This window comes from Centroberyx gerrardi, chromosome 11, assembly GCF_048128805.1.
Source record: "Centroberyx gerrardi isolate f3 chromosome 11, fCenGer3.hap1.cur.20231027, whole genome shotgun sequence".
Classification (NCBI taxonomy): domain Eukaryota; kingdom Metazoa; phylum Chordata; class Actinopteri; order Beryciformes; family Berycidae; genus Centroberyx; species Centroberyx gerrardi.
Genome location: NC_136007.1, coordinates 15,424,482 through 15,438,153, shown reverse-complemented (window position 1 = coordinate 15,438,153; position 13,672 = coordinate 15,424,482). Strand labels below are relative to the sequence as shown.

Below are 13,672 nucleotides of genomic sequence, written 5' to 3'. Positions count from 1 at the left end.
ACATGGAATATTTTACCATGCACTAGTGCACAAATATAAAAAATATTTAACCTTTTCTAGCCAATCATCCTATCATCATAGTATTATTTTGTTTAAGTCAACTGTCTCAAACACATAACTCTTTGTCTGTTATCTAACAGGGCCATAACTGGATCATTGTATACAGCCGGCCGGTCTACTTCTGCCTGTGCTGTGTGTTGATCTGGATCTTTGACCTATCTGGGCGCTCCGGCAGCCTGCAACCCTTCTCCCTCTATGGTGTCACCTTCTTCTCTGCACACTTCCTGCTCTGTGCCAGGGATATGCTCATTGGTTAGTTGTGTGTGTGTGTGTGTGCGCGTGCGTGCGTGCGTGCGTGCGTATGTGTGTGTACACATGGATGTTTACATCTGCATATTGGACTATCAAACTAGATGTCCAGATCAGCATTCCCACTATGCTACTGTTGCAACAGTCAGACACATTTGCACACACTTCATTCTTGGTGTGATTCAGCATATTGCCAACAACACTCGACCTCTATGGTAATGTATATATGAAATGATTGAAATATCCCTGTGTTTCAAACTTTGAATTATCAGTTGCACCAGGCTATTGTTTTGATATGGAATCAGATCACTCTCATATGGCAGCTGGCATTGCTGTACATTCAGTGTTCAGACACTTAGGTTTTAGATGGTGAGGGTAACGGAGGCATGGTGAAGTAAGCATGTCCTGGCTTCAAATTGGAGTTTTACCAGCTCTAGTCATGTTTGTATAATTTGTAAGGGAGGTACTGTCTACTGTCATTACTGCTATCCAGGACTGTTAACACTGTATTTGATATTGGACTATATATTTAAGAAGAGAATAATGTCATAAATTCTAAGTGCACCACTTTATAATATATGGAGCAGATTAATGTAATCTGGAGATCTGATGAAATCGTGGTGAAAAAGAATGGCTTTAAACTTTGAGGGGAAGGGGAGTTTTATCAGAAAGAAAATTTAACAGGTTTTTCAAATGTGATAAAGCTTAATTAGTCTTAGTCTGGTTTTAAAAAAGGTGACAGAAATTTGAGCATGCAAATGGTGTGTGTGTGTGTGTGTGTGTGTGTGTGTGTTATGTTTCCCCCAGCATCACATGCTGTCTTTTTTTTTTTTTTGTCCAACAGTGTTTGCCTTGTGTTTTCCGGTCATTTTCCTGTTTGGGCTCCTACCTCAGGTCAATACCTTTGTCATGTGTCTGCTGGAGCAGATCGACATGCACATTTTTGGAGGAACTGGTAAGAACATAGCTGCATAGAGGATGATAATGATGATTTAATGTGTGTTAGGAAATTAGGAAATTCTTTTTGCAGCGTACAACTGTCAGCACAGCACAACAGAATCATGGCTTGCTACACAAGGCAACAATAGATTAGGCAAAAGTATTTCTACATATTCAAGGACTCATATTCAAGGACTTCAAGGAGTTCAACAGTGTTACACTGGCAGGCACAAATAAGCCACAAGTCTGGGTGGTTTAATGCCCATTATCAGTTCTGATTAGGTTCTTCCACATATTCTCTCTGACATTGTGTCTCTTTCCTCAGCCACTACCAGCCCCCTATCATCTCTGTTCAGCCTAGTGCGCAGTGTGTTGGTGGCTGCACTGCTGTATGGATTTTGCCTGGGTGCTATCAATGTGAGTGTCAGAGAAGCAGAGTGAACACATGAGTAGAGGTGTTGTGTTTGTATTAACTTTCTGAGCAGACTATCAGTTGATTATTATATCCTTGATTGTAGGCACCGTGGGGGGATGCCCATGTGCCAGTACTGTTCTCTGTGTTTTGTGGCCTACTCCTGGCCTTATCCTACCACCTCAGCCGCCAAAGCAGCGATCCCACCATCCTGTGGTCAGTATATTCTATTTCACATAGTAACGGCTTTCCTGTTCGTTAAAATGCTTGTTTGTACTTAAGCAGTAGATAAACAGCAGACATTAACCCAAAACTCTTAAACAATCACATCCAGCAATGATTTGGCAATGAGCGCACCTGATGAAGCCATAATGTGAAACACGTAATGCAATGTTTTTTTACACGATTACTGAAAAATCAAGTATTGTAATTGAAAGTAAATAGTCTAATAGTTTCTGTCTAACCTGATCATTATTATTTTATTTTTCCCCCCTTCCCTTTGAAGTCATGTCTCACACTGTAGCTCGTCTGGTATTCCCTAGTTTGTAGCTGATTTATCTGACCAATAACAAAACCCCTCTGCTTGCCGTAGCTCTCACAATTCCTGTGTGTATGTTTTTGCCTCCTCCACCCCCAGGTCTCTGGTCCGGTCTAAATTATTCCCAGAGCTGGAGAACCGAACACCAGAGGAACCCCCAGTGGAGATCAAGGACCCTCTTCCTGAGAAGCTGCGTAACTCTGTGGTAAAGATCGCCCTCCACTTACCTGTACAGACTGCAGTGGCACAGTTTCACATTTTTGTAGAATCCAGGCATTTCTTGGTCATTAATTTGAAACGCGTCTTCCTGTGTGCTCTCTCTGTCTCTTTGCAGAAAGAGATTCTTCATTCAGACCTCGTCATGTGCCCCCTCATGGCTGTGATTACCTTCGCCATTAGTGCCAGCACAGTCTTCATCGCTCTGCAAGTCAGTTGGAGCAGGGATTATGATCCTAACAGTACATTTCTCAGAGGTTTTCAGTGACCAGTGTCCACAGATCTTTAACACAAATTTCTCTCCCCCTTTCTCTTGATCCACAGCCTGCCCTTAGTTTTGTCCTGTACATCCTGGCAGGTGTGGTAGGCTTCCTTACACACTATCTCCTGCCTCAGCTTCGCAAACAGCTGCCTTGGTTCTGCCTGGCCCACCCTGTGCTCCGATCCAGAGAGTACAGCCAGTTTGAGGTTCGAGGTGAGTGTCTGCTTGCTCTTCCATCTCAACACACTCGCCTACATACATGCATACATAGCAGCTGGTAGTACCTTAAAAGGTTGAGAAGCAAATAATGAACTACTAGTATCCCAGCTGTGAAAATTGACATGGGGGAAGTGAAAAGGTAGCACTTCAATAAGGGGTGAAAAACACAGGCTCCCACACGCTTATGGAAATAGTTCAGAACAAGTCGTTAACATTAAGCCATGCCCACCATGGGATAAATATTCATCTCAATTTAAATGTACTCTTTCAAGGTGAACATGAAGGGAAAGGCCAGAGTTCAGACCATTTACTGCCTCTACTAGTGTGTGACATTGTTTCGCCTTCTCTTTTCCCCAGATGCTGCTCAGTTGATGTGGTTTGAGAAGCTGTACGCATGGCTCCAGTGTGTGGAGAAATATTTCATCTACCCAGCTGTAGTGCTCAACTCCCTAACAACAGAGGCCCGAGCTGTGGGCCAGAGCCATAAAGAGCTGGACATCTAGTAAGCATTTCCTCTATCCTGTCTACTACTACTTCACTTCCACGCTCCTCAGTCCCTGCTCCCCAAGAATATGTATTTAGAGAGCACTATGTGTTGGAACTATAGAACGTACAAATCAATAGACACGGTTAACTGCCCTCAGTTGTATGACTTTCTACAGGTTTTGCTCAGTAACGCAATATGCGTAAAATATGCCCCCTCACTCATGTCATTTTATTCCCTCTGCCCATAGACCAGGCACAGTAACAGTTGCATATTTGAATAAAACAGGCGGCGACATCACCTGGCACCAAAGATCAGCCAATAACAGATGGCAATTTCAGTAGCATGCTTTTTGCCATTAGATATCAGACTTTACACAGATTTGGGTTTGAGGTTTAATTACTCTTTCATAAATAGGTATATTAACAATTTGAATGTTGTATGAATTCAACTCAAATAGAGTATGAAAGGGCAGTTGTCATTTCAGTAAAATTGTAGCACATGCAGGTAGCCACTTGTTTTCTGGGTTTGGAGATCTTGTGTCTCTGGTTTTAGCCTTGTCAACATGTATCTCTCTTTTTCTCTCCCTGCTTCTCTTCCTCCGCCCCTCCAGCAGCCGAGCTCTCTTCATCTCCGTGGCGGGAATGAAGCTGCTGCGTTCGTCCTTCTGTGCCCCGTCACAGCAATACGTCACGCTGTGCTTCACCACGCTCTTCTTCCACTTTGACTATCCGCACTTCTCTGAGACCTTCCTAGTCGACTACTACTTCATGTCCATTCTCTTCAGCAAGGTTAGAGTGCACAGCCTATCGTCTCACAGGATTTTTCATCACATGAATATGATTACTTCATATATTCCCCCACTTTAGTAGCCATTATTCTGTTAAATGGACATCTGTATGTTAACCTCTGCTGTATCAACAGTATAGTGAGTATTTAGTAGTATGTATACAATTGCTGATGTGTTTTCTGATGTATCTTTCCTATATTTGCTGATTTCTCAGATGTGGGATCTGCTCTACAAGCTGCGCTTTGTGTTGACTTACATTGCCCCCTGGCAGATCACCTGGGGCTCAGCCTTCCATGCCTTCGCTCAACCCTTTGCTGTGCCCCGTATCCTTCAGACGTACTCCCACAGTCAATACTGAAAGTGTCTGTCGGCTCATCTGTGTTTGTGATACTCTGATGAAAATTAATTTCTTTTGCTTGTTCCGCTCCACAGGGAGGTTGGAGCGTAGGGTCAGCTATGGAACAGCATCCCGCTCGACCTGTTTAGGGATTCAGTGCAGTGTTTACCATACAATGTTAATATGTGGGCGACCCTCCCAGGAAAATTAAGTACATTTTTGTTTTGGATTCATTTCGGGTGTCTTGATGCATGGATTTAATGCTGCTGAACGCCAAAAGCTCATTGGTGAACTACTGTGACCGTGATTCATTGCACCTATGACATCTGTGCTCCTCTGAGTCGCAGTGTGTCTGTGCTGACACAAACTGAATGGAGAGACACTTTGAAATGTAGCCTCAATAATCAGATGGAAGTATAACTGACCTAAAGAATGAAATGAGTTACTGGGCTCGCTAAATGAAATGTAAATAACAAGTCGTCAATAGCCCCCCTTCTTGCCGCTGCTGAAGTAAACTGACAACCTGTGGGAAACACTGCAGTGTCTTGCTCAAGGGCACTTCAGCAGGGCAGATGCTTGCTGTCACAGCGGCTTGAACCTGGCTTATTGGTTTTTCAAATGGCAGTGGAGAGGAGAGAAAAAGTTTTGTTTCAAGTACACGGTATGTGCCTTTCCATATTAATCCACCAGGATGCTGCATGTTATGAGCATTGAAGGACCCTGAGCAGTTACTATGTTGTTGGAGATGTCCTTAACTCCTCTGTCACTTCAGACTCCGCCGTGCTTTTTGTCCAGGCTGTGTTCTCCGCTATCTTCTCCACCCCTCTCAATCCTGTCCTGGGCAGTGCTGTGTTCGTCACCTCATACACCAGACCTGTCAAGTTTTGGGAGCGAGACTACAAGTAGGTTTCAGATTCTGTTTGAAGTGTGAGATAGCATCTTGTAATCTGTCTAAAAGTGTTTCACCTCTGTCTAAAAGTGTTTCCACTGAATTTGACTCATGGATCTCACCTTTGCAGCACCAAGCGGGTCGATCATTCCAACACAAGACTCGTCACCCAGTTAGATCGCAACCCAGGTAGGCTACAACAGCCTCACGCCATGTAATCATCCTCCCTATTTAACTAGTAGTCATTTGTGTTCTTAAATTATGCCGTGGATCTTTCCTCTTTTAAAGGTGCCGATGACAACAATCTGAACTCGATTTTCTACGAGCACCTGACACGCTCCCTGCAGCATAGCCTGTGTGGGGACCTGCTGCTGGGCCGCTGGGGCAACTACAGCACAGGCGACTGCTTCATCCTCGCCTCAGACTACCTCAACGCTCTGGTGCACATCATCGAGATTGGCAACGGCCTGGTCACCTTCCAGCTGAGGGGGCTCGAGTTCAGAGGTCAGCAGCATGATAGGGCCAATGGGGCTTGAGGGTGTTGGAGGCATGTGGAGCGAGCGGAGTGTGTCTGCACTTTTTTTGTTGCCTTACCTGCTGGTTTCAATATAACAAGACACACTTGGGTATTTGTGGAGTGTCCACACACAAGAGCATTTATTGACATATTCCCTATAAATAGAAAATATCGTAGTATTGCATGCATTCATTTTTGAAAAGTCTATTGCTCTAAAAATCTATTTTAATTGCAGTTAGTTTGAAAGTTATTGTAGTTTATTCCCATAAAATTATAGGTCAGATTGTCATAACTTTGCTAGCATAGAGAGGAAAAAATGGTAACTGACAAAGTTAAGCCGCATCTCACATTGGCTTGTGTAGGCTAAAAGCTTTACTTTGAAGTCTAACTTAACATAAAAGTTAGGAAATAAAAGTTTTATACTGTATGTAGGCAGATTTTGCTGCTACTGAGATAAAATGCAGCTGATTTTTTTTTTTATTCGCCACAAATAGTTTGCTTTGTCAACAATTTGGGGGGAAAACATGTCTAGTTTTGATATAACTCACAGTATTATATCTTTTTATCGAGAGCTCTTGTCACGTTTTTTGTGTAATAATTGAAATAATGACAATTGCATTTTATAAATTGGGGAAAGAAGATGCCTGCCAGCAATGCTGTGCTATAATGTTATATCGCAGGTGTGCAGTGCTGATAATTGGATTCTGCTGAATATTTGATTCTGTTCCAAGGAAGTCAGTTTCACTGCTCCAAGTGCATGTTAAGGCTTTATTAGACTAGTATGGATATGTGCTGTGCATCACTCCAAAAGAGGTGGTTACTTGACAACAAAGCAAATCCATTGCATCATCTGAAACGCATCTCAAAACTCGTCTTGGAGTTAGTGAGTTTGAATTTGTCACACACATGATGTTATACAGAGGACATGTATTCCATGTAGTGTTTTGTTCAACTCATAATGAAGATCTGATGATTACTTTCATTAATATTAATTTCTTTGGCCTAGAGCCTCTCAGAGGGATGCTATTGGGAACATACAGTATAGCTTTCAAGTTTAGTAGTTTTTTTCTTAGTACAGTCTATGAGTCTTTTTTTAGCAATTCAAAACAAAGCATTATGCAATCAAATATCTAATGAACTAAAGACTGGAGCATCAATTACACAAAGGGCTGGGACAAACTAGAACTCATATGCAGTAAGATGTAGAAAGGACTATAACATCCTGTACTGAGTCTTTTGAGCTCCTAGAGCAGGGGTGGGCAAACTTTTTGACTCGCGGGCCACAATGGGTTCTAAAATTTGACAGAGGGGCCGGGCCAGGAACAGATGGATGGAGTGTTTGTGTGAACTAATATAAATTACATGTAAAAGCCATTACATGAGAGGATTTGGCCTGTAACATGTAGCAAAGCATGAATATGCAAGGCTCATTGTACAAATTGTTTTCCAAAGGCATTAATTTAATTAAATTTAATTTAAATAAACACAGTAGAGAAACTCACGTTCAATTTCAGTGGGAACAGTGTTGTTGATCTCCCTTTTTTGCCAGTGCATCAAAGTCTGGAGTAAGTTTTGTTGTGGCAATTCTCAGGATAGATCCGAGGTGTTGGTCAGTTAACTTGGATCTGTGAGGGGCTTTGGTAGAGACCTGCCGTCTCTACCATGCATTCTTTTAAAAACTCGCCTTCGGAGAAAGGCTTGCTAGCTTTTGCTAATTTGAATGCCAGCAAAAAACTTGCCTTGGTAGTTGACTCTTGAATTGCAGTTTGTCGGTGAAAAAAATGTTGCTGACTCTGTAAATTAGCCATCAACCTCTGAGCCGTAGCCGTCCGTTCTTGTGTTGACTGCTTGCTAGCATAGTTAGCATGCTTCGTAGCAAAGTGACGGCTGATATTGTACTCTTTGAAAACCGCGACAGTTTCTTGGCATATCAGGCATACAGCCTTTGACTGGATTTCAGTGAAAAAATATTTTGTTGTCCACTCCGTATTAAACACTCGGCACTCACTATCCACTTTTCTTTTCTTTGATAAGCTCATTTTTACAGAAGGGCTCACAGAGCAAAGTTAAAAACAGAAGAAGTAATGGTGCCTTCAAGTGCTATGGTAAAGATGATCCTTTCCACTTGTAAACTGGTAATTACAAGTGCGTTGTGTGTTGTGTTCAGGTGCAATTTTCAAGTCGGTTTTTGGTATTTACCATAATTACCAGAGCACATGAAGATACAAAAATATACCACACGCCAACAAGGTGAATGTGTCTGAAGTGTGCCGATCTTTTTTTTTTTATTATTATTATTTTTTAAATATAATTTGGACAAGTTCGGCGGGCCGGATTAAAAAGCTCAACGGGCCGTATATGGCCCGCGGGCCGTAGTTTGCCCATGTCTGTCCTAGAGGGTGCCGCTGATCCTCATCTGCCTACCTGTCTCTCTCTCCGTAGGTACCTACTGTCAGCAGAGGGAGGTAGAGGCCATCACCGAGGGAGTGGAGGAGGACGAGGGCTGCTGCTGCTGTGAGCCTGGCCACCTGCCACACATGCTGTCGTTCAATGCTGCCTTTGGACAGCGCTGGCTGGCATGGGAGGTGGCCGCCACCAAATATGTACTTGAGGGCTACAGCATCAGCGACAACAACGCCGCCTCCATGTTGCAAGTATTTGACCTTCGCAAGATCCTCATCACCTACTATGTCAAGGTAAGTCGTTTGAACTAGAGGAGATTTAAGCAGTTCTTACTTTTGCAACCGTTCTTTCATCGTGGTTCTTTGCTTTTTCAGTTTACTTCTATCTGACTAAAGATTGAATTTTATTAGATCACTTTTCTGTGTGTCCACACTTGGACACAGAAATGCCTGTTTACATTTCCCATGGCTGTATTTATTTAAATCTGTGTCTGCATTACTTTTTCCCATTCTCCATCTCTTCACATTACTTACTGTATATGTGCATTGTGGCTAGATTGCGTTCAGACTATGACAAATCAGAATGGGGTTTTGACTACTTAATATCTGATTTTGAATATCCAATAGCAATGTGAGCAAAATCTGCTTTGTGTGCATTTCACATAATGTGTCCTGATGTGACCAGATCATAAACCGTATTGAAACGACAATCATACTGGTAGCATTGAGCTCGATGGTTGAATAATTTGGATCATGCATTTCTTTCCTTGAACAGAGTATCATCTACTATGTGAGTCGGTCTCCAAAGTTGGAAGAATGGCTGACTAATGAGACAGTTCAGGAGGCTCTGCGGCCTTGCCTCGGTCCTACCTATGTAGACAGTGACCCCACCTTCAACCTGAACATCGATGAGGACTACGACCACAGGGCCTCTGGCATTACCCCCTCTGCCTTCTGCATGATTTACCTGGATTGGATCCAGTACTGCAACAGCAGGCGTCAAACGGTTAGGCTCTCTACTATATTGACACTACAGTCCTGCATGGGTTGGGTTTGTTTTTGTTGTGTTTTTCTGAGGCTATTAGTTAAAATTAGTTAAATTATGTGTTCAGAGTTCTGTACCGTTCAAATGTTCTGTAACAAAAGACGATCAAAGAACAATGTTTTTGTAGGAGTGGAAACCATAATAACCAGGGACAAAAGCTTTCTATAATTCAGTAACATAACCATTATTATGTAAATCAGGAAAATCGGTTTAGAATATTTTGAAACTGAATACAGAAAAGGGGGAGAAATGTAGTGAGGAAGAAAAATTTGGAGAGAGAAGGGATGGGGCTGCTAAGTATGTGTCAGTGAAGTGTGTTTCTCTCCATCTGCTGATGAAACATTGCTAAATGGAGGCAGGAGTTGCTTGTTTTGTCAAGATATGTTGCTCTGCTCATCCCTAATTATAACTTGATATGATGGCTAATACCAGACTGGGACCAAACAGATATTTCATCGTTCTGAGCCACATTTTTGTGGCTCATTCTATTCTATCCATCTCTAATCTAGTTGAATAATCATTTTCTCAACCAAAAGTGGCACTCATGTGCAGGCTGCCACTTACAGAAAGTTTATGCTCATACAACTTGTGTGTCTGCTTTGTTGTATAGTATTTGACAAAATACTTACAATATCCACCACACCAACTTTTTGCTCTGTCATTGTGTTGTAGCCGGTGAGCAGTGAAAGGGATTCTCCGCTTGTCAACCTCTGTTTCGGGCTGTGTATCCTGGGAAGAAGGGCCCTGGGCACGGCCTCCCACAGCATGTCTGCAAGGTAAGACTACCACACCAATCTACCGTCTCTTTATATTTATATCACTCGTCATTCCCCTTACATGCGCTAATGGTGTCGCAGGAATTGATATTGTGGGTTTCTGCTTTTGACAGCTTGGAGCCGTTCCTTTATGGCCTCCATGCCCTCTTCAAGGGAGACTTCCGCATCACATCCCCCAGGGACGAATGGGTGTTTGCAGATATGGACCTGCTGAATCGAGTGGTGGCTCCAGGAGTGCGGATGTCGCTCAAATTGCATCAGGTAAGATTTATCTCACAGCCATGGGCATTCAGTAGGCATTTCAATACCCAGGGGTCACACAAGGGTCTCTCACTAGGGTTTGACATTCAGGTAAAGCCTAAAATCAAAGTATTAAATTGCCCAGGAAAATCCAGATAGGGATAGAAAAACATCTTCTTCTGATTTTTCATGGTAGACCTGCACTTGCCTTGTATGTGCCTCATCACTGAATTACTTGTGAATGTTACATTTGTAACCTGGCCATAACAAAATGGCAAAATATCACTTTAGTATGATGCAACTGTGTGACATTTGTCACAACAATGCTCAACAATACTACCAAACTTTGCTCTGTTTGTGTCTCCGTTTGCTGACAGAGCTGATTATGTAGTTTGTCCAAAATATCTTAAATGCTTTCACTTAATATTCAGATATTCTAGGGGAAACTACTCCTTGCATCCAGTTTAACATTCAATCTGCAATCTTCACTCCCTGCAGAATATTTTGAAAGACATTTTTCTATCAATGACAACTGTACTGAAATGAGAGATGAGCAGTAGAAAATACCAATGTATAACTAACAAGGGCAGTTAAAAATCATGTGGGAACAACAGTACGCTATGAAATTGTGTTACAGAATATTCACTAGCAACATTACCCACATTCATTTACAGTGAAGCAAGAACAGGCAGCAATGTAAATTGGTCAAAACCAGATTAGATTTTTCAGCTCATAAATTATTCAGAGGAAAAACATGAAGTAAAGTGAAATCTAGCTTTGTTTTAGCAGTGTGACCTACAAAATCTACTGACCCACCAGGCTACTGAAATTCCTCATTAGGCGGTCTAGATGATTCAAAATGTGTCCAGGCCGATGTTTCTGTTTAGCCATGCATGGCTGACTGATTTTGTTATTGAAAGTAATGAAGTGAGATCAGCGCTGTAATCTCTGTCTCCTCCAGGATCACTTCACATCTCCAGATGAGTACGAAGATCCCATGGTTCTCTATGACGCCATCACAGCCAATGAGGAGAAGATGCTGATATCACATGAGGGCGACCCGGTGTGGCGCAGCGCCATCCTGGCAAATATGCCTTCACTGCTGGCCCTGCGCCACATCATGGACGACGGCAGCGATGAGTACAAGATCATCATGCTCAACAAGAGGTTCCTCAGCTTTCGCGTTATCAAGGTCATTATTGTTCCTCATTATGATTCATTGTCTTGCCGTCTCTGGCTTGTTCTAACAGTAGGCCAGTTTATAGGTAATAATGGACAACAAATCCAACAGCAGTTTAGGAGTCGTCCATCACATTTTGTTGGTTATTCCACCTTATTATTGTATGAAATTCAGTGGCATTCCTGGGACATCCTAGTGGCAACCAAATTGTGGGGTCTCCGCCATAAAATTCTAAGATTCATAGAGTGCTTCATCTGCATGCTTAATCTTTGTGCCGCCCTCTACAGGTGAACAGGGAGTGTGTGCGCGGGCTGTGGGCGGGGCAGCAGCAGGAGCTGGTCTTCCTGCGCAATCGTAACCCAGAGCGCGGCAGCATTCAAAATGCCAAGCAGGCCCTGAGGAATATGATTAACTCATCATGCGACCAGCCCATTGGCTATCCCATCTACGTGTCGCCCCTCACCACCTCCTACGCCGGGGGCCACAGCCAGCTCCGCTCTGTCTGGGGAGGACCTGTCAGCCCACACAACATTTATACTTGGCTCATCAGTAGCTGGGACAGGTACATAGCTTGAACTTCTTGTGATATATACAGTATGTACAACCACATTTACAGTTCTTTCAATTTCACAAACACTGCTGTTAATGTGGATATTATTCAAAGAGCTTACCTCTGTCTCTCTCTGCAGGTTACAGAAGGGTTGTGGCGCCGGCTGTAACAGCGGAGGAAACATCGAGGACTCGGATTGCGGCGGCGGCTCCACCTCCATCTCTACCAACCCAGCTGCCCACACCACTCAGAGTACGCCAGCCTCCGGCCTTCCTCAGCCCCACATCACCACTCTCCAGCCCTCCATGGGTAAGCCCAAAACCAGCTGCCTCTTCCTACAGCAATATCGCCTATTCAGTTGCTTCAGCTAGCTTATATTATGCTCCACCACAAATAGCCACAGTCCAACCTCTTAAAGTAGTATTGATCGCTAATTTTGGGAAGAGCACCACTTTATGACTAGAGTAAATCATTGCACGAGTTGCAAGTAGTATTTTGGCCATTACTATATCTGTGAGACGCCATCTACAAAAACCAAACCCTGCAATTAAGTCATCCAGCATCTGGAATCTGCCTTAAACCTTTTCTATTTTTGTCTCTTCTCACATTATCAAATTGATGGAAAAAAACAACTATCAGACTATCATTGAACATATTATGCTTGTAGTGTAGGCAAACCAGTAAAGCGCTTGTTTTTGTTTTCATTAATTTCCACATCATGGACTCACTAACCTCCTAATTTTCAGCATAACCTAGATCTATCTACAAAACTAGTATAGATTGCTAGTACAAGTAAACACAGTACTTTCTTACTTCCTTGTTTTGGATTTATGTGGCAACATTCAACAATTCTGGCGCATGGTCAAACAAGAGACCCTGTATATTTATTAGAGGAGGGAATTCATGCCATGTCGGTGCATTGCTTAAGTGTAATATTATAATACAATAATACAATATCGTAATACAACACAAGCCTAGTATTTGTGATATAGACCTGTCTTTAAGGTAAAATCAAATTCATGAAATACCCTTCGTTTCACTTCAGGAACGGACAACCCTGTTGGTCCCACCCCAAGCTGGCCTCACCACCCCCAGCCCCTCCCCCTCGCCCTGCTCAGCCAGTCAGAGGGCCGGATGGAGACGGGGCTGCTCACCTCCCTACAACGCACTTCCTCCATCCAGGGGCTGCTGGGCCAACAGCTGTCCAGCTCCCAGCTCTCCTTCAGCAGCTCCTTGGCTCCTCCCCCCCTGCCGGGCCCAGAGCGCTTCTGCCCAGGGAGTCTCCTGGAGAGCTCAGGGCACAGAGCGGGCCAGCGGGCTGGCCTGGGCCTGGGCCAGGGCGGCGGGCTACACTACGAGAGCCACTTTGGGAAGTGGAGTCTGTCGGGCAGGAAGGGCTTTAACGGACCGGCTGCAGTGGAGGGGGACGGAGGAACATTACAGACCATACGCACACAGGTAAGGCAGCAAAAAAGCTTCCAGTATGGCTTATACATTTATATTTCAAGGCAATGTTCTGACAAACGATTACAGTATTGGCTTACAATAGCAGTGCTGATTCGCTGAG

The 13,672-nt window shown here is 43.4% G+C and overlaps 1 protein-coding gene across 1 annotated transcript in view; it reads left to right on the top strand.

The window, feature by feature from the left end:
- LOC139910744 (pecanex-like protein 3) overlaps positions 1 to 13,672 on the top strand; it is a 28,365-nt gene that overhangs the window by 11,241 nt on the left and 3,452 nt on the right. Inside the window, exons 15-35 of the mRNA XM_071898146.2 lie at positions 141 to 312; positions 1,154 to 1,264; positions 1,574 to 1,665; positions 1,767 to 1,876; positions 2,298 to 2,403; positions 2,533 to 2,625; positions 2,739 to 2,889; positions 3,253 to 3,397; positions 3,993 to 4,170; positions 4,384 to 4,492; positions 5,279 to 5,408; positions 5,526 to 5,584; positions 5,684 to 5,899; positions 8,355 to 8,608; positions 9,090 to 9,320; positions 10,032 to 10,135; positions 10,249 to 10,396; positions 11,337 to 11,567; positions 11,843 to 12,117; positions 12,245 to 12,414; positions 13,151 to 13,563. Coding sequence (XP_071754247.2) covers positions 141 to 312; positions 1,154 to 1,264; positions 1,574 to 1,665; positions 1,767 to 1,876; positions 2,298 to 2,403; positions 2,533 to 2,625; positions 2,739 to 2,889; positions 3,253 to 3,397; positions 3,993 to 4,170; positions 4,384 to 4,492; positions 5,279 to 5,408; positions 5,526 to 5,584; positions 5,684 to 5,899; positions 8,355 to 8,608; positions 9,090 to 9,320; positions 10,032 to 10,135; positions 10,249 to 10,396; positions 11,337 to 11,567; positions 11,843 to 12,117; positions 12,245 to 12,414; positions 13,151 to 13,563 — 3,498 coding nt within the window. The remainder of the gene's footprint in view (positions 1 to 140; positions 313 to 1,153; positions 1,265 to 1,573; positions 1,666 to 1,766; positions 1,877 to 2,297; positions 2,404 to 2,532; positions 2,626 to 2,738; positions 2,890 to 3,252; positions 3,398 to 3,992; positions 4,171 to 4,383; positions 4,493 to 5,278; positions 5,409 to 5,525; positions 5,585 to 5,683; positions 5,900 to 8,354; positions 8,609 to 9,089; positions 9,321 to 10,031; positions 10,136 to 10,248; positions 10,397 to 11,336; positions 11,568 to 11,842; positions 12,118 to 12,244; positions 12,415 to 13,150; positions 13,564 to 13,672) is intronic.